Source organism: Sinocyclocheilus anshuiensis, unplaced genomic scaffold (genome assembly GCF_001515605.1).
Source record: "Sinocyclocheilus anshuiensis isolate Anshui unplaced genomic scaffold, SAMN03320099.WGS_v1.1 scaffold139, whole genome shotgun sequence".
In the NCBI taxonomy this organism is placed as follows: Eukaryota; Metazoa; Chordata; class Actinopteri; order Cypriniformes; family Cyprinidae; genus Sinocyclocheilus; species Sinocyclocheilus anshuiensis.
The window spans coordinates 354,843-375,672 of NW_015549566.1; the positions used below are offsets into that span (position 1 = coordinate 354,843).

At 36.9% G+C, this 20,830-nt stretch overlaps 2 protein-coding genes across 2 annotated transcripts; both read right to left on the reverse strand.

The window, feature by feature from the left end:
• Positions 1-1,892: 1,892 nt before the first annotated feature.
• Positions 1,893-9,791, reverse strand: LOC107657236 (high affinity cGMP-specific 3',5'-cyclic phosphodiesterase 9A-like). The gene is made up of 18 exons (XM_016445263.1): positions 9,714-9,791; positions 7,921-7,991; positions 7,704-7,781; positions 7,567-7,610; positions 7,355-7,409; positions 7,180-7,250; positions 6,121-6,208; positions 5,904-5,985; positions 5,726-5,800; positions 5,553-5,639; positions 5,342-5,446; positions 5,176-5,258; positions 4,837-4,993; positions 3,148-3,261; positions 2,888-2,992; positions 2,679-2,807; positions 2,473-2,568; positions 1,893-1,943 (listed from the first exon to the last, which is right to left on the reverse strand). Exons 1-18 carry the CDS (start codon positions 9,780-9,782, stop codon positions 1,893-1,895), a joined length of 1,560 nt encoding a protein of 519 aa, XP_016300749.1. The 5' UTR covers positions 9,783-9,791.
• Positions 9,792-13,973: 4,182 nt separating this feature from the next.
• Positions 13,974-20,264, reverse strand: LOC107657237 (hepatocyte cell adhesion molecule-like). Its single transcript, XM_016445264.1, has 7 exons — positions 20,038-20,264; positions 17,992-18,330; positions 17,637-17,918; positions 15,960-16,053; positions 15,591-15,658; positions 14,909-14,979; positions 13,974-14,827 (listed from the first exon to the last, which is right to left on the reverse strand). Exons 1-7 carry the CDS (start codon positions 20,123-20,125, stop codon positions 14,498-14,500), a joined length of 1,272 nt encoding a protein of 423 aa, XP_016300750.1. The 5' UTR covers positions 20,126-20,264; the 3' UTR covers positions 13,974-14,497.
• Positions 20,265-20,830: the final 566 nt, after the last annotated feature.

A 20,830-nucleotide genomic window follows, 5' to 3' on the forward strand; every position in this document is an offset into this window, starting at 1 on the left:
ATGTCACAGTCGAGTGGAGACAAAGCAAGACATGCCAGCAGATGGGTAATTGAAAGCTTAAATTAAGGCTTATCATCTAATAGAGGCAACAAGATGAAGAAATGTATATAAAAGTATGCCATTTATCATGAAAACAAGCCAAAGGCACAAACAGATCCAGTCGGGATGGAAAAAGCGTGACTCTAAAATACAGGTTGAGACGTACATGTTACAGTTTGTGCACCAGGAACAGTATTTGTGCGTGTGCTTTAGGCCTACATTTTGGGTCACATGACTTAAAAATAAGTCTACTTATAAATAACTTTCCACTCTTCTTTTAAAATCTTCTTTAATTGATAGCTTGCAATGACAAACTTTGCACCCCAGTCTTGTTTCAACAAGTTACACAGCCCTTAGCTAAGGAAAAATGTGCCGTGATCTCCATCCATCAAAATGTACTGCTCTAAAGGCGAAGATGCCAAACGCTGACAGTGAAACATATGAATGAAATGATGCGTACAGGCCTAACCTTGTCATAATAGCGAACACATGTGACCTCCTGGCGAGAGCTTTTATTACCACATTGATAAAAGGAGAAAAGAACAGCCAGGAGGCAGAACTCCCTCAGACTTTATTGTCTTATTTTGAGGAAGTATTAGAAGCAAACCAGAGCAAATAGGATACAGAGAGCAAAAAAAAAAAAAAAATGGTGAGAACAGGGAGCTACAGGGTAGAAATATTGAATATGTTTAGCAGGTATGACTTCTGGTAAGTTGTGAATATCATGACTTCTCAAATAGCAAAAAAAAAAAAAAAAAGATTAATTTACTGTAAAGGGTTGTTCTACCCCAAAACTAAAACTTTGCAATTTACTCTCCTTCAAGTTGTTCCAAACCTGTATGACTTTGAAAAACATTTTGTCAAAGTATCTTCTTTTGTGCTCTGTAGAAAAAAAGTAATGAAGGTGTGTAAATTAGTATCTATGTGGATGTTTTAGTGCAAATGCTTTGATTTAAAACCTCAATAACCAAATAAAAAATGGGAAACAGCATCTAGCTGGAAACTGAATCAAACCACTGCAAAGGGAGTTCTCGGGTTCCTTAAAAGCTGATATTCTGATTTACAGTATTGTGCTCACCACAAAACCGCCTAAAATGTGAACTTCTGTGTTCAAGAGGAAGTCGGGAGAGAAATAGTTGACAAAAGAAACAATATCATATTGTGCTGACCTTTTATAATCATCAAAACACATTTTTAAAAGGCACTAGTTACGGAAATACGTCATGATGTAATTCGGTATCTTAATTGCTTTGGGACCACAAAACTTTCAGATAACTACATACTACATACGTACATGCAATAGAAATGCATTTTTTTCCATTGAACACTGTAAAACAGAATAAAAACCAGATTAAAACCGCAGTGATAAATATATATGCCCATATCAGCCAAAAAGGCTTTATAAATGATTAATGACAAAAATAAATAATCAGACCGGCCTTGCAGTCTGTTGGCAAAAGGAAGCGACTCGTGATTTCATGAGTCAATCAGGTGATCCTTTAGATTCAGTGGATTCAAACCAGCCGTCTTCAACCCCAGCCCAGCGTCTCACAGATCCTCACACCGGAACTCTGTCCACACAGTGCTGATGGGTCAAAAATCAGACTCCTAAAATTACACATGAAAACACATTAGCCATATGATCACTCTCCCAATAATGCTTCACTATAAAAAGCACAGATTTTAGGAAAATAACTGTAAGATGCAAGTAAAGGAAAAAGAAAACATAAAGCACATAACAGTGAAAAGAATGTCTTTCTGGAATATGAAAAGAACAAAACACTGCACTCAGTGTATAATGTATCAAGTATACTTACACTTAACTTACATTATCATTATGCACACAGCAGTGCTTATTTCTTCTTCCCTCCTAATGACATATTTTCTGTTTTTTTCTTCTGTGCCTCATTGAACAAAAAACATACCTTTATGTTAGCAAGATGGGGCTCTATAATGAGGCTCAATTATATGTATGTCTATTTTTAAAGAAATTAATATTTGTATTTTTCATTTCTTGTATTTGTGTATACACAATTAGACAAGGACACAATTAAAAGTGACATTTATAATGTTACAAAAGATTTATATTTCAAATAAATGATGTTCTTTGAAGCTTTGACAAATAGCTTTGAGATCACATAAATAAGTTTGAATTTTATATTTTAATAGAAAAAAATATTATTTAAAAATCTTTCAAAATATCAAAATATTACTCAGGAGTGTTTACCTTGGTCACAGCATCATCAATTTACTGTATATAATATATATATATACTGTATACACACACAGACTATATATATATATATATATATATATATATATATAATAGCGTGAGTTCTTAAGATGTGTGTGTGTATATTATATTATATTATATTATATTATATTATATTATTTATTTCAGAAAGCTATGACTATGAGCTGAGAAGTGTTTACCTCGGTCATGGCATCATCAATTTGCTTCAGCTCCTCATAGTGGTCCCGTGAGTCTCTTAGAGGCTGCACCATAATCTCTTCAATCTGAGGGAAGAGCTGAGAGGAAAAACATGATATGATTTGAAACATCATGAGAATGAGTAAACGATGACAGAATTTACATTTTTGGATGAACTATTGCTTTACTATTTGACTATTTCACCTACCTTCATGACAGTTTCAAACATGGGGATGAGGACAAATTTAATGAAGCCAATCTGGGCTGTGGGCTTGGTGACTTTGTCTCTGTCCATAAAGGGTGCCACAGGAAGCCCCTCAGATTTCTCTCTATCACTCTTAACAAAGACAAGACAGTATAAACAAACCCACCTGTCACTGTAGAGCAATTATAACACAAGATGTAGAATCAGCAAACCTGCATGAAATATTCCTCCAGCAGACAATCCACCCATGGCTCTGCCACTTCTGTAGGCCGAACTTCATTGGAAATGTCACAGCATTTGATAAGAACCATCTTCAGCTGAACACATGAGAAGACGACAAATCTTTACTTGTCACGCTGTCAACAAATCTTTACCTTTCAAATTCATACCATATACTGCTGAAAAACAATCTTTTTGCTGGTTTTAGCTAGTTTAAGACATGGTTTTGGCAGAAAGGGTGTATGATACATACGCAAGTCACATGCTCCTCATTGGTAAAGTCAAAATTGTCCACTTTGTGCTTGAACGAGTCCAGAATCTCGCCATGCCGGGCCATGTCCGTGGCCAAAATCAGTGTTATGATAGCCTGCCAATACATTGTCATATAATAAACACATATTTTCTGAACATTTTCTGCAACATTTTCTGCAAAAACATTTTCTGTTTTTGGAGAATATGAAATATGAAATCGAGACACTCTCTATTCACACCTGAAAAAAGTTAGCCACCGAGAGTTCTTTGAATTCTGTAAAATAGATGAAGTGTTAAACATCCTAGTCTGCAGGAAGCTCAGATCAACAGGAAGTTGTTTTTGCACATGCACAGTTATGGTAAACTCTCTCTCCACCTCCATACACTCGTATGGATGTGATATACTTGCCAAAACAGAGAAAACACCAAATAAACAAAGATAAAGATGAATTTGACTGATAGCATTATTTATTTTTTTCAGAAATTCTAATAATATGGTTATACGCAATAATAGGGTTACCGCAAATTATTTTGGCCATGATAATCCCATAATAAAAATCTTATATTGTGACAGCCCTAATTTTGTGGTGGCGCTCAGGTTAAAATAAGTTTTACAAATGTGTCTTTTTTTTTTTTTCATTCAACTACCCCGTGTCTCCAAATTATAATGCAAAAAATGTATCTGTATAAACGGCCCCTTAGATTGCTTAAATGGGAGTTGATATTTTGTGCTATACCTGTCGGATCTGTTTAAAGGCCTCTGGGTCCACGTTTGCAAATATATTACACTCCGGCAGTGAGAGTATCTGGAAGGCCACAGCGCAGTGGTGATTCTCCAGGGGCGAGATGTCATTGTAACGCACTGCCAGCTCAGTGCGAGCATTGATCTGGTACCTGCATATAGACAGCGCTACATTATCTCGTCATATGTCATGGGAATGATTACTAAGATAAACGGCACAGATATAGGGCTGTAAAATTGTCATCACGAACATATAGGCAAACACCTGGGTACACCTATAAGTTTTTATGAGAACTGACTCGAGAGCATAATTACACAGAGGTGAAGATCTTACGTGTTGTTGTATCCAGGGTGGTCTAAGTCGTGACACACGGCAGCAGTCATTAAAATGCCCATATCTTTCAAAGTGAGCTTTTCCTGTTGGCCACACACACAGGTTTCCACTTTTCCTGTTCCACAGTAATTGCTGTGCTAATTGCTATGTACGTAAAAGTTCCCACCTGGAGGTTGCAGAGGTGGATCATGCCATACATCATCTGACTCACACAGAAACAATGGCGGAAATTATGGAACGGGTTGCTACGGTAATTTTCCTGAATGCCCAGCTGAGAACATATAAAAAGAATCATCAGAGCTGTTAACCTGGGAAACTGAGGGGAAAATCACCTTTCTTGCACCCTTTCATTTTTACAGTTATACTAATTTTCTTACCAGCCAGCATTTGAGAGTAATTGGATTCATGTTAAACTCCTTCACAAGGCCTAAGTCATGGTACATGTACTCCAGGCAGCTCAGCATCTGACCGCTCAGGTTAAAATAAGTTTTACAAATGTGTCTTTTTTTTTTTTCATTCAACTACCCCGTGTCTCACAATTATAATGCAAAAAATGTATCTGTATAAACGGCCCCTTAGATTGCTTAAATGGGAGTTGATATTTTGTGCTATACCTGTCGGATCTGTTTAAAGGCCTCTGGGTCCACGTTTGCAAATATATTACACTCCGGCAGTGAGAGTATCTGGAAGGCCACAGCGCAGTGGTGATTCTCCAGGGGCGAGATGTCATTGTAACGCACTGCCAGCTCAGTGCGAGCATTGATCTGGTACCTGCATATAGACAGCGCTACATTATCTCGTCATATGTCATGGGAATGATTACTAAGATAAACGGCACAGATATAGGGCTGTAAAATTGTCATCACGAACATATAGGCAAACACCTGGGTACACCTATAAGTTTTTATGAGAACTGACTCGAGAGCATAATTACACAGAGGTGAAGATCTTACGTGTTGTTGTATCCAGGGTGGTCTAAGTCGTGACACACGGCAGCAGTCATTAAAATGCCCATATCTTTCAAAGTGAGCTTTTCCTGTTGGCCACACACACAGGTTTCCACTTTTCCTGTTCCACAGTAATTGCTGTGCTAATTGCTATGTACGTAAAAGTTCCCACCTGGAGGTTGCAGAGGTGGATCATGCCATACATCATCTGACTCACACAGAAACAATGGCGGAAATTATGGAACGGGTTGCTACGGTAATTTTCCTGAATGCCCAGCTGAGAACATATAAAAAGAATCATCAGAGCTGTTAACCTGGGAAACTGAGGGGAAAATCACCTTTCTTGCACCCTTTCATTTTTACAGTTATACTAATTTTCTTACCAGCCAGCATTTGAGAGTAATTGGATTCATGTTAAACTCCTTCACAAGGCCTAAGTCATGGTACATGTACTCCAGGCAGCTCAGCATCTGACAAACAGTAAACAGTAAAAAATGAACATGTGTGTATTATTTCATCTCTAAATGTATTGTATATTACACTGAGTCAGACTCACTTCATTGTGCTCCCAGTGCCAAACATCAAATGTTGGTTTCTTCAGCGCTTCAATGGTCTCCTGAGAAAGCGTGTACTGGGGAAATCAAGATTACCGGAGATAAATACTAAATAGAGACAAAATGTTCTCCCACAGGGCCCATAATTCAATCAAAGCATATCATAAAACTTTAAAGCACCTTTGGGTAGCTGGGGACGTCACGTCTAGGAGTTAATTTCTTTCCATCGTCTGAGAAATTGTATTTGCATGGACAATTCACTCTAAAAGGAGAGTGGTTGATTAGTCATTTAGATACATTTGTGTTTCTTGTTTGAAAAAGAGCTGCTCTAGATGAATAAACAGATAGATCGCAACGCTTGCGTTGACTTCCCTGCAAGACATTTTCTTTCACTTACCTTCCTCCTGCTCTGGATGTCATCTCATCTCTCAGCTTCTTCAAATCGTTTTTACACTTTTCGATCTCCACGACCTTTAACCCCTCCACTGCATAGAAAATCATCATAGTAAGAAGAGTGGTCATCATGTGTCTGTGCTGTTGCTAGGGTGCTCTGGGTGTTTATCATTTTACTATGCAGTCGCTAAGGTGTTTGGAGTAGTTTTTACTGTAGTACTATGCATATACTGTAGTGTGTCTAGGTGTTTTGTATCATGTTGCTATGCATTTGCTAAGGAGTTATAAGTGTTTTTCATTGCATTGCTATGCGGTAGGTTCTAGGTGTTTATCACGTTGCTATGTGGTTGCTATGGTTTACTGAATGTTCTTTATCAAGTTACTATGATGTTGCTAGGGTGGCCTGAGCCAAAAAACCTAGTCTTTATAATATTTGGGTCCCTAGAAGTGTGAAACAATATCACACTTCTCCTCAACAAGCCATAATTATACATATCAAAGTTAAATACTTGGGTTAGCTTAAATCCATAAAGGCCAGAATACACTACACAAATTCTGCCTAGATTTTTGCTCCGATTTACAGTCTGGGTGATTTGTTTGCCAATATTAGAGCCAGTTTAAAGGTGTTAGGCAGTCGAAGTTGACAGATATGACAGAAAATTATATAGTGTATGATGGGCACAGACTATGTTTTTTTTTAGCTTCAGACTATGATTCCATCCAGTCGGAGGATATCAAACATGTTTGATATTTTGGGCAGATTTTAGAACACGTATTGTTTTCATTTGTCATGCATTTCCTAGCAACGCTGTGCATGTTTCTGCGCGAGTTTGTTGTGTTCAGAATGACTTAAAAGTATGATAGTGTGATCCTCAGTCGATAAGTGTATGATGCCCAGTTTTTCCTCTGTAACCATTTACAAAGTCAGCAAGTGAATGATTCTTAGTGTTTTAAAGTCTGTTTAGAGTCTTGTGAGTCTTGTAGTGTACATCTCTAAGTCTGAGCAACAATAAAACCAGGTAACAACAAGAAAGCAGTCAAACATAGTTATTACAGTACATACGTTCTACTCTCTTCTCCAGCATAGCCAGTCTGTTGGTCACTTCCGTTTTCAGCTCATTGATCCTGAATGCTCTGTAGAGTGAAGGAAAAAATATTTGCCTGGTTTTTTTAGTACAGAAATATTACGGTGATAAAGATTCATCTTCAGTCCATGAGAAAACAAACACGTCCATTACCTGCTGAACTGCTCTGCTACCTCTGAGAGCACATTCTGAAACATATCTTCCTTTTCTGTGGAGTTAAATACACAGGCTATAAATCAGGGCAGAACAACTCTTGGCTTGAAACATTATAATGAGCAAAATCTAGGATACTAAAGGTCATAAGCAAGCAAGCGAGGCAAACAATGTAAAAAAAAAAAAAAAACTGTGAAAATGATGCCCGTTACCTCCCAGCTGGCCGGTGGACAAAGGAATGACTTTGTACAGGGAGCTAAAAGGACAAAATGGGATCATTAACTGACAGATCAAACTGAAAATTAACATAGCTGCTTATACATACAACAAGGGCCAGACTGCGTTTTACTTGGGGGTGTTGGTGGGCATCGTGGGATCAATGGACACAAGTGCACCTTCAGGGTCCACCATCAATATAGCACTGTTCCTATGGACAGAAGATATAAAAAGTGAAATTTGATGGATTTGTTATGTCTGTACACTATGGAGAACTTCATTCTCAACCACTTCAGGTTTGCAAAATGAATTGAGGTACTGATCAGTGGTGATATCAGTGATATACAGACCTAGGGATGTCGGAGGAGGAACAGAGCAGTTCTGTGATATCACATGGGCTGCAGTGACGACTGAAAAGCACCTGAGCAGGACAAATAAGGGTGTGTTAGCTGTATTATGGATGTATTTGTCGTCATACTTGTACTACAATGAGAAAATGATAACCTCATGCTACTGCGCTATAACACTGCAACGCAACTCAAACACATAAATTCAAATAAGTACTATCTTGAAATGTCATTGAAAATTTTGGGGATTTTAAAGCATTGAAAAGTAACAGTGATAAATGAATGATTTTGATCCCAGTGGGAAAATCCCTTTACTATCTCAATTGTTTCTTATAAACAGAAATTAGATTAAATCGAGACTTTCGCTTAAGTTTCCTGCTTCTCTGATTCTTTTCATGCCAAAAAGAATCTAGCAGTCTGTCTCCTCTACAGTTTTAAAACAGATGTCTCACACTTTACTCAGATTGTCAAAGACACCAAAGTTTGCAATCACAAGTCAGATCCTATAAACTCAAACATCAAATACTTCAGCTTTGCTATCCACATATTCACAGTGTCATCTCATTTGTCTGTTTTATTTTGACACTGTTTTTCTGTGACACTGAAGTCTGGAGTAATAGCTGCTGAGATATCAGCTTTGCCATCAGTTATTATAAATTGTAATAATGTTTCACAATATTACTTTTTTTTGGATCAAATAAATGAAGCCTTGGTGAGACTTTTTCCAAAAAAATAAAAAAATCTTACCAACCCCAAACATGTGAGGGGTAATGCAAATATTTATAAACACACACAAACACACACACACACACACACACACACACACACACACACACACACACACACACATATAACTGTAATATCTCTATATATAACTATAAATATATATATAATATGAACTGATATGTTCAATTAAATTAAGTTAATCAATTAAATTAGTCTAGTAATTAAAACCATTAAAATAGAGAATAACAATGGTGAAAGAGGCAGCTGTGGTAGACAAGCTCAGATCTCCAATAGATCCTTTACTACAGTAAACATATGCCAATCTCAATGCTCTCAATGTCCACTTTGCCTCTCTAAGCTCTTAGGAAGTTGTGTACACTTCAAGATGAACTGCTGAATCTGACACAAGCATATTCTGCCATATAAATTTTTCATACTGTACAAACTCATGAACCTCCCATAAAAATCTTAATGACTAAAATACACAAAATATTTTTCATTAATCATAGATTATAATGACATAACACTCTGTAAATTGGATTTAAACACTACCATTAACAGTTTTTCAGTCATTCTCTAGGAAACAACAGGAGAAAACAATGTGTCAAGTGTCACAACAGCATGCAATGTCAGTCACACCTGTGGAACACGCCATCTTCAGCTTTATTTTTAATCTGTGCACGCTGATCTCCCAGCACTCCTCTTGACAGACTTACTAGTGCAATGACAAACTGCTTAATATCTTGTTTATTGGCTTTGATTCAGCATTTCAGGTCTCGGGTATTTGTAATAAACTGATATATCAACCAGGCCCATATTTTGTTTGTCAATGGATAATAATTCTGTTTCAATATTTTTCTTTAAAATGCATTCATTTAGGCCTAATTTAAGCAATTTTGTGTGCTTTAATTCACACACTCATTAAGATGTCTGCATTATATTGGTCATCAGACACCCTGCTTTCTAGATATTAGAAAAAACATATTGGTCAACCACCTATAGTAATTTGTGATCTCATGTTAGCCACTAACTGACTTCAGCTGAATTCATGATTAAAGCGAGACACTCACCTTCTGCACTTTACCATCTACGTCCAAATAGATGGTTTTGGGAGCACAGGAGGAGGAGCCAGACCCCATGCTGACAGGATGAACTATATAAGTGAGCCACTTGTCCTGGAACCCCTAACCAGGAGCAGATCCACCAAGACCAGCTCTTGAAAGGCACACCACAAAATGTAATCTGCAAATAAATACATAAAGTAAGACCTTGTAGTCTAGTACTGTCAACCAAACGAATAACCCTTTAAATTGTGCTAACCAGGCTCTAGAGCAGAGCTTCATAGCCTAGGGTTAAAAGCAGTGTTACACTTTGCCGAAACAAGGGTCAAGCAATTTAAATGTTTTTTTTTTCTTCATACAACGAGTCAATGGTGTCCATTGTTGTTCTAGGCCAACACTGACTTTCAATGTATGGTAAATCAGTTGAAAAATTATTCAAAATATCTTCTTTTGTGTTCCACAGAAGAAAGAAAGTCATACAGGTTTGGAACAACATGAAGGTGAGTAAATGAGAAAATAATTTAAATTTTTAGATTAATTATCCCTTTAAAAGCCAAGTGTTTTCACAAGACAATCAAATCCACAGAACATACTTTATAGTGCACATCTGTGCATAAGTACAACTTTAATAACTCTCGGTTTACTCTGATTGCTCCTAAACAATTAGACATAGTGTCACCTGAGACTTTCTTGGGAACTTGCTTGAAGATAGAGCCTTACTGCAGGCCGCATTTATTTCTGACCGTGTAACTTAATCTGAACGTAATGAAATGTTCTATTCGTAGCATTGCAGATAGAACTTTTGAGTCAGAAAATAGCACTCTTGCCTGTGCAGCATCAACAGCTCCCGGTTCTCCCCGCGTGCAGGCAGCGTTCCCAGCCGTCCCAGGTGCTCAATGGAGCCAAATAGAGCAAGTGAGCAAGGGAAACCTGGGTGTATTGAAGGACCCTGAATATAATTGTCACTCTCCACTGTTGTCAGGGGGAACAGTTACTACGGTGAAAAAGTGCCCAACCCCCTTGATGTCTGTTGTTGCTGTTGTAATCATTTAATTTAGTCCTTTCATTCATCCTGCTTGATTTAGCAGCCCACCCTAAGTCTATATTTACGTCTGAAAAAATGATGGTCCACTGTGTCATATATGCAGCTTCAACACTTGAATTTGATGAGATTCATGGGTCTTTAGTGGAGAAAAAAAACACATTTTTATCACTAATGGAAAACTACCTAAGAACATTGAAGCAAACTAATGGCAAACAATCACAATTTACTTAAAAACATGGCAATATAAAATTGAGGCTATGTAAAAGTAATTGTGGGTGAATTCAATGACATTTCTGTCAGCGTAATGTGCCCTACAGTTTTCTGTGTCCACTCAGAGCAACATATGATCTGGTCAGCTGAGGAAAGGACAATGGTTAGTACAACCACTCACAAAAACGTTGGATCACAATCATTATTATGCTGGCATGTGTGGCTGGATCATTAACAGCCCAAATAAACTAGGGATGAAAGTGTGAACAGCAGAGACAAGCGCAAACCTGTTCTGAGCCTTCTTCCTCTCTAATCTCATCCCCGAGGGGCCAGAAAAGCTTCCTATGTCTTAATTCTTAGAGTCTCATGTGCCATTGACTACATGCCTCTGCGGAAATAGATTAGTAGTCTGGGCCGCCCAGAGGAGCTGTTTTACTGCTGACACAAGGGCACGGTTTTGATAAGAACATAAGACTGGATAGGGCTAATGTGGATAATAAGAAATCAAAACTGTTATTCCAAACCATTTGGCCAATGAAGTTCACGTCTAACTTTCAACATCACCAAAGGTGGCTTAACAACGGACCTGCACAAAAGCATACATTTAAAAGCTTATGTAACTAGGTGAGAAAGAAAATCACACCTCGGGTAATCAGAAATGCATATGCTTGCTGCTAATCATGGGACAAAAGAGAGGAGTCCAGTCATATTTCAATAATAAAGGATTTAAGGGGAAGACATTATTTTATTAGGTTTTATGGTTGTTCAGTTTATGGATGTGTGTCCGGGCCAGATCTGGGTAGGAATATGGAAAACTCCTCCATTAGGGTCCTTTCATCTTTTCCTTTCGCTTTTCAGCATCCTTAATGTTTCACCCACTCTGTGAAGCTTGAAAGTCTTCTTGAAGGATTCGTATTTTGTTTCTCTGACCTGTTAAGACAAGAAAAGCAACCACACTGTATTGACTTCAAAATCCACACAAAATATGCCGAAAGGCTGATCATTTAAAAAAACTAAGCTTTTTACCTGCAAAGACCAGCTAATGATGTTGAAGTCAGTCCAGCACACATAATTTCACAATATTCTTTACTCAGTATAGAAAAGGTTAAAGAGTGAGTGGAAAGATTTTGTAATACTACTGCATTTAGAAACAGACATTCTGATTTGGGGTTTTCTGTACTGATTAGAGTATGTACCCAAAATGTTCCCATTCTGCATAATCACCACTTACACACAACACTTTTCACCACGTCAAGTACTGTTCATAGGCAAAGAAGAGTGATAGAACTGCTAACCCTTGAGTGTAGGCTAAAACCAACCTAATGTCAATCATTTAAATAATGCAGTTAAGTGCTTTGTTGGCGTTAGTAGAATATAATTCAGATAACAGCATTATTAACATAATCTCAAAACGTCACTGCTGCACCCTACTCATCCTCATGAATTTGAAAACAGTGTGAATGATCTATTTATGGACTAAGAGCTATATATTTTCTGTTTCGTTTTGTTTTTCAAGACAGATTTATTGTGAAAAGAGAGTCTTGAACTTTACGATGCCTGACATCTGATTGGTTGACTGATCACACACCTAATGTCAGACAGTGTGACTACTGTTGTTGTCTAACTGCGAGTTAGACATGCTTAACAGATTAACAATACATTACAAACTCATAGATTGTTTCCAAAATATCACACATACTTTCATATACATACTTTTAACACCACTGTTCCTTCATATAAAGGAGATAGGCTTTACATTATATCTGGCCTTATTAAGTTTCCAAACAATGTGAACAATGTCTATTTTAATGAAAGCCAGGGCCAATGTATAATACCCTAATGTAAATCAAATGCACATGTTTGGTGTCAGCAAAATAAAAGATATAACATGTTCACCATTTTATAAAATGTCACCAAAACCAGCCATCCCCTATAACTTAATGTGCAACCTCAGTCTTGACCAATAAATGTGACCCTGGACCACAAACCAGTCATGAGGGTCATCATCTGCTAAGCTTTCCATTGATGTATGGTATGTTAGGACAATATTTGGCCGAGATATTTCTATTTGAATATCTGGAATCTGAGGGTGCAAAAAAATCTAAATATTGAGAAAATTGCCTTTAAAGTTTTCCAAATTAAGCAATGCATATTACTAATCAAAAACTAAGTTTTAATATATTTACAGTAGGAAATTTACAAAATATCTTCATGGAACATGATCTTTACTTAATATCCTAATGATTTCTGGCATAAAAGAAAAATCAATCATTTTGACCGATACAATGTATTTTTGGCTATTGCTACAAATATACCCCAGCGACTTAAGACTGGTTTTGTGGTCCAGGGTCACAAATATAGTCTGTAGCCTAATATTTTGTTTATAATCGACCGTTTCACTTTTATAGCCTTTCACCCCCATAAAACATGTAAAAACAATAAAGAAAATTAAAAAAAAACTTAATTGCTACTCTAATTGTTTTCTAAATATAGATCTTAGTCTGCAGCTTACATGAAAACTATAGGCCTACCAATCCAAATTCACAAGTTCGCCTGTTCATCTAATGCTGGACAGTTAAGCTGAACATGACAAGTAGAGGTAAACAACACATTGGTCTTGCTGTCTGACTTTCATACTCCATGTTCCCCCATGGGCTACTTAAAAAGATATTAAAAAATCAAGCTGTAGTTCACTTGGGGTGTTGTAAAGTTTTGGCCGCTTATGCTCTTGTGTTGTGATTGACAGGACGAGATGAATATGCTTTACTCATGTAGAACGCCATTTATCTGATTTCGGCATCAGCGTTTAACTAACATGCTCTTTTAAGTATTTGGCTAACAAAACCTTCGGATAAACCCTTCTATAATGAGGGGGGAAATGCTATAATTTATTTACTCGGTAAATCAAGTTGAAGTGACTCAATTAAACACGTTTCTATTATTCTACAGAAAAAGGGAAGGAGAGAAGCTGAAGAGTTTGTTAACACTACTGTTTTGCTATTTGAGGTCCAGCTTTGAAATGTGGCAGATGTTTTATTGATTGATAGTGATGTGGGAGCCTCTGGTGGTTAAAAGGAGTAAGTTGTCAATTGTGTACACAGAGGCTTGTGTCTTTATGTCTTTTTAAATATTCAGAAAGAAAGTCATATTACTTGAGCAAAAATAATAAAATAATTTTAATACTGACGTAAAGTAACACTATTTACAGTCAATCCTAACAGATCCCAATAATGCTCAATATAGATGAAATCAACAGTATCATATTGGCTAAATCTGACAAAAAAAAAAAAATTAGTATACAATAACAATTAAACCATCCATGTACTCCTCTGGTAAATTAGATTCTTACTTTTCAACTACAAGTTTTGGTCTTGTACACCATTCATTCACCTATAGCTTTTGGAAAGCATAAAATACTCAACCCATAATATTTCCATAAGATAACTAATATAAAATAACTAATTACAATTTCCATACCCCCATACATAGTCTCATAATCTGACATTATCCTGGACATTTTACATCCAAACTCTCTTGCTCATCGCGGGAGGCTGTGGTGGTGCATATTGTTTTCTGGTTCAATCATAAGTTGTTCTGCATGTGGAGGGGAGGGGCTTAGTCTTGGTGGGTGGGGTTTGCGTGTTAAGCTGCTCACGTGTGGTGGACAGGAGAGCGGTGGAATGAGAGTAGGATGAGGGGTTGATGGAGGAGAGGGTATGGGGGTAGGGGGGTATCTTCTTCCTGAATGCATATAAGCATCTGGAGAGTGTGCAGAAGGTGGAGACATGTTTGGATAACAAGATGGGCTGAGGGGATCAATAGGGTTGATATAATTACAGGAAGACTCATCTGTTCCCTCAGGGAAATCCTGGAAATAATAATAATAATAATACAATATAATAATAATAACAATATAATAATAATAATAATAATAATAATAATTTCTTACCGTTTCTTTGAGGACATATAGTCCACCTGGGTTCCGACGGTTCTGGTCATTTCTAGCAGGCAATATATCAACTACAGTAAAGAGAATATTCAAGATTTAAAAGCAAATTATTCAATAATTAATAAAAGCATTAAAAAATCACTGTATTATACAGTGATGTAAAAAAAGGCAAAAATAAAAATGTGCACTCATTAATTTTTAATGTTGCATTGGTTGATATGAAGTAGCCTTGGACTTATACTAACACCTAGTGGATGCATAAAGGCAAAAGCAAATTAACTAATGCCATTGTAGAATCATATATTTACAGTCAGTCTTGATTAATTTATTCTGCAAACTAAGATGTCCAATAACTGAGGTTACATGGATAAAGAGTAGTGTCCTGTTGGTCATGTGATCTCAAAATGGCGGCCTCCATGATGCGACCCACTCCATGCAAAATAAAACTGTTTTAGGCAACGACAATAAAATTGGTAATTGAAAAAAAAGCTGCAATAAAATGAAATAAAATATAAACATTAGATGAAAAAAAAAATAAATAAAATGTAGACATTTTGCCTTGGGAACTAACTATATATATATATATTAATGAGGGTGCATCTTTAAAATGTTTTTGGTTTAAGAGAACATAGAGATTTATCTTGAGTGATTCTACAAGAATGAACAACATGATTGCCGTTACCCTCATGATTGCCGTTGTTCTGCTCTGCTACATTTTGTCTGCTCTGTCCGGCAAGCTCTTGCCTTTTTCTATAGAGAAAACAATGATGTATTTTTGGTTAGCAACATACCTGACTGTGATTGAAATATCAAATGCAGTATCATATTCATTTGGTGTACAAACAGAAGCCTAAATGTGTAAAAGATGACTTCTTTCCAGTTTAATCTGTTGGTTTGGTCTTTGTTTTTCATCTGATCTGTGGAACTTTGACCTCCTAACATTTGAAGCACAAAGACTTTTCTTACAAGAACAGTGCAAGCTGGCGAGATTTATTGTGGCTCGCTTTTTAGACCTATCAAACAGAATGGATAAGGACAATAGAGCTGGTACTTTTTGGAGGGTTTCCAACAGGCGCACACAGTCACCAAGGTGATGAGTAAGAAAATGCCTCCCATGGAGAGGATGATGTAGAGAGAACTCCGTCCTGCAAAATTTAAAAGAAGAATACACGGTGACATAGTACATCATTCCTCTCCACAAAACAAACTGCTCTGAAAGACCAAACTACACTGTAGACAAGGTCTAAATTAAGGAGACCTTAAATGGAAGATTGATTGCACAGGTTGCCAGGAATATAAGTGCAAGAATGAATGGGGCAACTTAAGGCTTTTTTTAAAGGGTAGACTGTGCAGAGGGAATGCAGGACCCTGCTGGGCTCAGTATTCTGACAGAAATGTGTGCAAGTGAAGAAGTAGAAGATGGATGAGAGGATCAGCTGAGCTTCAGTGGAGCCAAACACTTGTTTGTAAACATCACCTTCATCAGCCGTTTTCATAAACACTCCAACCATCCAAATGAACATTTTTTCATTCTTTACTCACACTCATGTTGTTCCAAAGCCATATGCTATTTTTTTCTTCAGTCTTTTGAAGAATCTGCAGCTCTTTTTCATGGTGACTGTAACTGTCAGTCTTCAAAAACATGATAAAAGTGGCCAGTGTGACTTCTACTACTGTAGTATTTATTTATGTTTTAATTGTTCTTTTATTTTTATCTTTTTCAGTTTTCATTTGAATTTTAGTTTACATTTGAGCAATTTTGTGATGTGCTTTTTGTTTTCAATAGTTCTATGAAGATTTGATACATTTTATATTAATTTGTATTTTTTATTTTAATTTTTCATTTTATTTTAAGCAATTTTTGTACTTCAGTGTATTTTTTTTTATATGTAAGTTAGTTGCAAGGCAACATTTATAAGTTTAGGTTTTTAGTTATACTTTATTTTATTTCAGCTTTATTAATTTCTAATAGTTTTAGTTAACAACAACAACAACACTGCTTTGGAAAGAAGACTTGGAATAGTACACAATTCATATGGACACGTTTACTGTGTGTGTGTGCTTTTTTAATGAACTATTGTTCAATGCCAAATAGCTACATAAAATATTTCCATTATGTTGCACAGAAATGTCTGAAACAACATGATGATTAAATAATGATATAATTTACTTCTACTTTTTGGGTGTGAATATCCCTTGAAATGCTTAAAGCCTGGGATATATGTTTTTGAAGTATAATTTGTATTCAAAATGTAATGTACAATATTCACATTATTTTATACCATTCTACACTCAAATGCCTCTATTTATTTATGTTATTTTCTAAATATACTGTCAGAAAAAAAGGTAGAAGAGCTATCAATGGGGCAGTACCCTTTCACAAGGCACTAAAATGTACAATTTAGGTACTAATACATATACCTTTACAGTACTAATATGTCCATATAGGGGTAAATATGGTATCAAGGATCAAACAGTACATGGCTTTAGCAATGCCAAGGTCATGGGTTTGATTCCCGGGGAAAGCAATAACTGATAAAATGAAAATGTGTACACTGAATGGATGCAATGTAAGTCACTTTGGATAAACATGCATGAATGTAATCTAGTTATTTTTGCTTTACATTTTGTTTGCGTTCTTATCTATTATGAAACAGCAAGATTTTATGTAACATTTCAGGTCATAGTTCACTGATGAAGGTGACTGTGGAGTCTCAACAACACCTACCGTAAACAGTGAGTTTGACAGGCAGGCTCTTCATACTGCTGATGGGGTTCTCCACCCTACAGCTGTAGACGTCGTCATCTGACATCACAACACGGGAGATGGTCAGGACCTTCTGGTCATGTGACAGGAGCAGACGCGAGTCATTGGTTAAAGTTTTCCCGCCCTTCAGCCAGCTATAGGTAGGTTTGGTGCCACTGTCGTGAGTGCAGTTGAGTATGAAGAGCTCAGTCAGCTCTAGGACGGATGAGGCCACAATGTGAACAAAAGGCCTGGACACTGGAACTGTGACAGAACCAGATAACATGGATAAGGAAAGTTGCTCATGACATAAATGAAATGTCTATGTCTGTCTTACCATCCACGGTGAGGTTGACGTATCGCTCCCCAGTGAAGGTATCATCAGTGATGGAGATCTCCACCTCATAGGTGCCCTCGTCTGACAGCTGCAGGTGATGCAGGAGCAGGGAGCCGTTCTCGTACAGGAGGATTCTGCCGCGGTACTCAGGTCTTAGGTTCCCAATGATGTCTGTACCAATGGACTGGACCACAGTGACAGGTTTGTCCCACTTCAGCTGCCACTTAATAACAGGCTTGTCAGAACTGGTGCTGGTGTAGGACACAGAGAGAAGGGCTGAGCCTCCTAGTGTACCTCGCACTAGAGGAGACGGACAGCTGATGTTCACCCCACATACACCTAAATACATAAAGAAAATACATTCACAAACAGACACATTAAAGTGGCACTCCAGCAGTTGGGGCATGTTGTCACAAAAGGTCAATATGTGTTAAATGAACCTGAGCAGTAAGGAAAAAAAAAGATATAGTAAACCCTAAAACAATATTCAGTTCAATTTTTCAATTCAAGTTTATTTGTATAGCTTTTCATGATACTGTACAAATCAATATTCAATGACTGGAGTAAAAAGTGTTACATCTTGCCCCAGTTTACCCTACAAAAATACCTTGAATGTACTGTAAGTGGCTTTGGACAAACATTTCTGACAAATGAATACATATAAATTTGATTTAAGCAAGCTTTATTAATAACATGCTTAAAACTATACAGAATTACTATACAGTATTTCAAAGTAAAATGTACTCAAAAGGCACTTTTCCAACTAAATTCAAAGTGTTATTTTCAAGAAGATTCAGTCTGCAATTAAGATGTTTGAAACATCAAATAAGAACTCTATGAATTTAAATAATTAATTTAAATTAAATAAAACACCATCAGCTTACCTCAATGTTATCTTTTTACTAGATGGATGGATGGTTGGATGATAGATATAATTATAGTAAAAAGTGAGACCCTTGACTGTAAGATGCTGGTGTTTCATTATCTAACATAAATTATTAAATATTATAATGCATTATAAATAAATTTAGATAGATAAAGAAAGAAATGATTAGATAGATAGATATTTTCTATATTTTCTCTTCACTTTTTATGTTTACTAAACTGATTATTTCTTATTTTCAGCCAATTTTTGCAGTTTGAACCATAAATACACATTGCCTGAACTCTCCAGCGAGACACCTGCTGGTAAACAGCTTTGTGTTTATTACTCCTGAGTGAACCAACATGTCCTTGCCCGCTTTGCCAGGGCAGTGCGAGTCAGCGTGGCATGGCTCAATCGCTGTGGCAACAATTCTCACTGTTGAGGTCTTGCCAGGATGAGCTAACAAAGGGATGGATTGTAGGCTCGCTCTCCTCCAATCAGGAGCAGCTGTGCAAGAGACATGCTCTTTTGTGTATGGGGAGATATAGACAGTGGGGCCCAGTGATTCTGCTAATCTAAGGTCTCTGAGGAAGACTGGGCTTTAGTTAGGACATGTCCTTGGCACATCTATACCTGATTTTAAGAAAATGTGACGTCATCAAGCTCATGCCAGCTCACTCATGCCGTAGTGATTGTTCTGAAATTGTTGTTCAGATTTTTTGGCACAAATGTGCACTTTAAAATAAATTTAATGCATGGATGGAGATGAAAGAGAGCATGAATGTTTTTTTTGCCAAAATGCAAAATAAACTGGTCTGTGGTGTGATTATTTATTTAAAAAAAAAAAATAAAATACATTTTGCAATGTGCATTTTTTAAGGTTTGTTGTCATATAATCATTCCATTTGCCTTTTAACTTCCTTACTATTACATTCATTCTAAAAAGACAGTATTTCTAATAAAACAAAACACATTTAAAAGCATTTCAAATGTACAGTTTCATCAAGTGCCCTAATTAATTAACTTGACTGATCGCTCCATTTGTGAAATGTGTCATCCAGCCACCCACAAACAAAACACACACTGAAAAGTGAAACTGACAACGGCGTACATTTTTCTTCCTCTTCTTTAGAAAGTTTTCCCTCAACATGCACTGTAGAAAAGTCATGATGTCGTCTTACCTGCCAAAGAAAAGATGAAAAGCCATAGGAGAAGAAACGGTGAAGGAATGGCTGTCTCTTTGCATGATGCCTCCCTCTCTGCCTTCATCTTGGAAGCAGCGCTGGGTTTCTCTCCCACACAATCAGCATGATTTGTCCACTCAAGGCACGTCGCTGAGAATGCAGAGTGCTTCCTGCCAGACGGGACACTGGCTGCTCTGAACCCCGCTCTCAGGACCCCAGCCTGAACAACAGCTCTATGTGTGATCTCGTATGTGTGTGTGCTTTGCTCGCTTTATAAGGTTCTCCACAGTGATTATTTTCAGGGGCCCTTTGTGTGTGTGCATTTGTGCATGTGTGTGCTTGTCTCTGCAGGAAAGGCACTAGGATGAGTGTGAGGTGGTTTGATCTGAGCAGTCATGTATGACACGAGATATGCATTAGAGCGTATATGTGTGACATAACACACCCACAGTGCTGTTCAAAAACAAGATGGAGTGACACATTTTGTCAAAATTAGAGTGAAATTGGGGCCAGAGGTTTTCAAACGAGGATCTAGGGGAACCCCAGGTGGATACTATAGGTGCTAGGAGGACAAGTGTTGAAATAAATATTAAAATAAGTACATAAATATATTTTTCAAATATAAAATAATATAAAACTGTATATGTATATATATATATATATATATATGTGTGTGTGTGTGTGTGTGTGTGTGTGTGTGTGTGTGTATATATATATATATATATATATATACACACACACACACACACACACACACACACACACACACATATATATATATATATATATA

Bases quoted from the DNA above. Each gene is read 5' to 3' on its own strand.
- LOC107657236 (XM_016445263.1), bottom strand. From the start codon at position 9,782: ATGGGGTCTGGCTCCTCCTCCTGTGCTCCCAAAACCATCTATTTGGAC. The intron at 2,808-2,887 runs GTTTGCTGATTC...GTCTTTGTTAAG, and splicing joins TGGAGGAATATTTCATGCAG to AGTGATAGAGAGAAATCTGA. The intron at 2,569-2,678 runs GTAGGTGAAATA...TTTTCCTCTCAG, and splicing joins TGTTTGAAACTGTCATGAAG to CTCTTCCCTCAGATTGAAGA.
- LOC107657237 (XM_016445264.1), bottom strand. From the start codon at position 20,125: ATGAAGGCAGAGAGGGAGGCATCATGCAAAGAGACAGCCATTCCTTCA. The intron at 16,054-17,636 runs GTAGGTGTTGTT...TAAATTTTGCAG, and splicing joins TGTCAAACTCACTGTTTACG to GACGGAGTTCTCTCTACATC. The intron at 15,659-15,959 runs GTACCAGCTCTA...TTTTCTCTATAG, and splicing joins TGTTGGAAACCCTCCAAAAA to AAAAAGGCAAGAGCTTGCCG.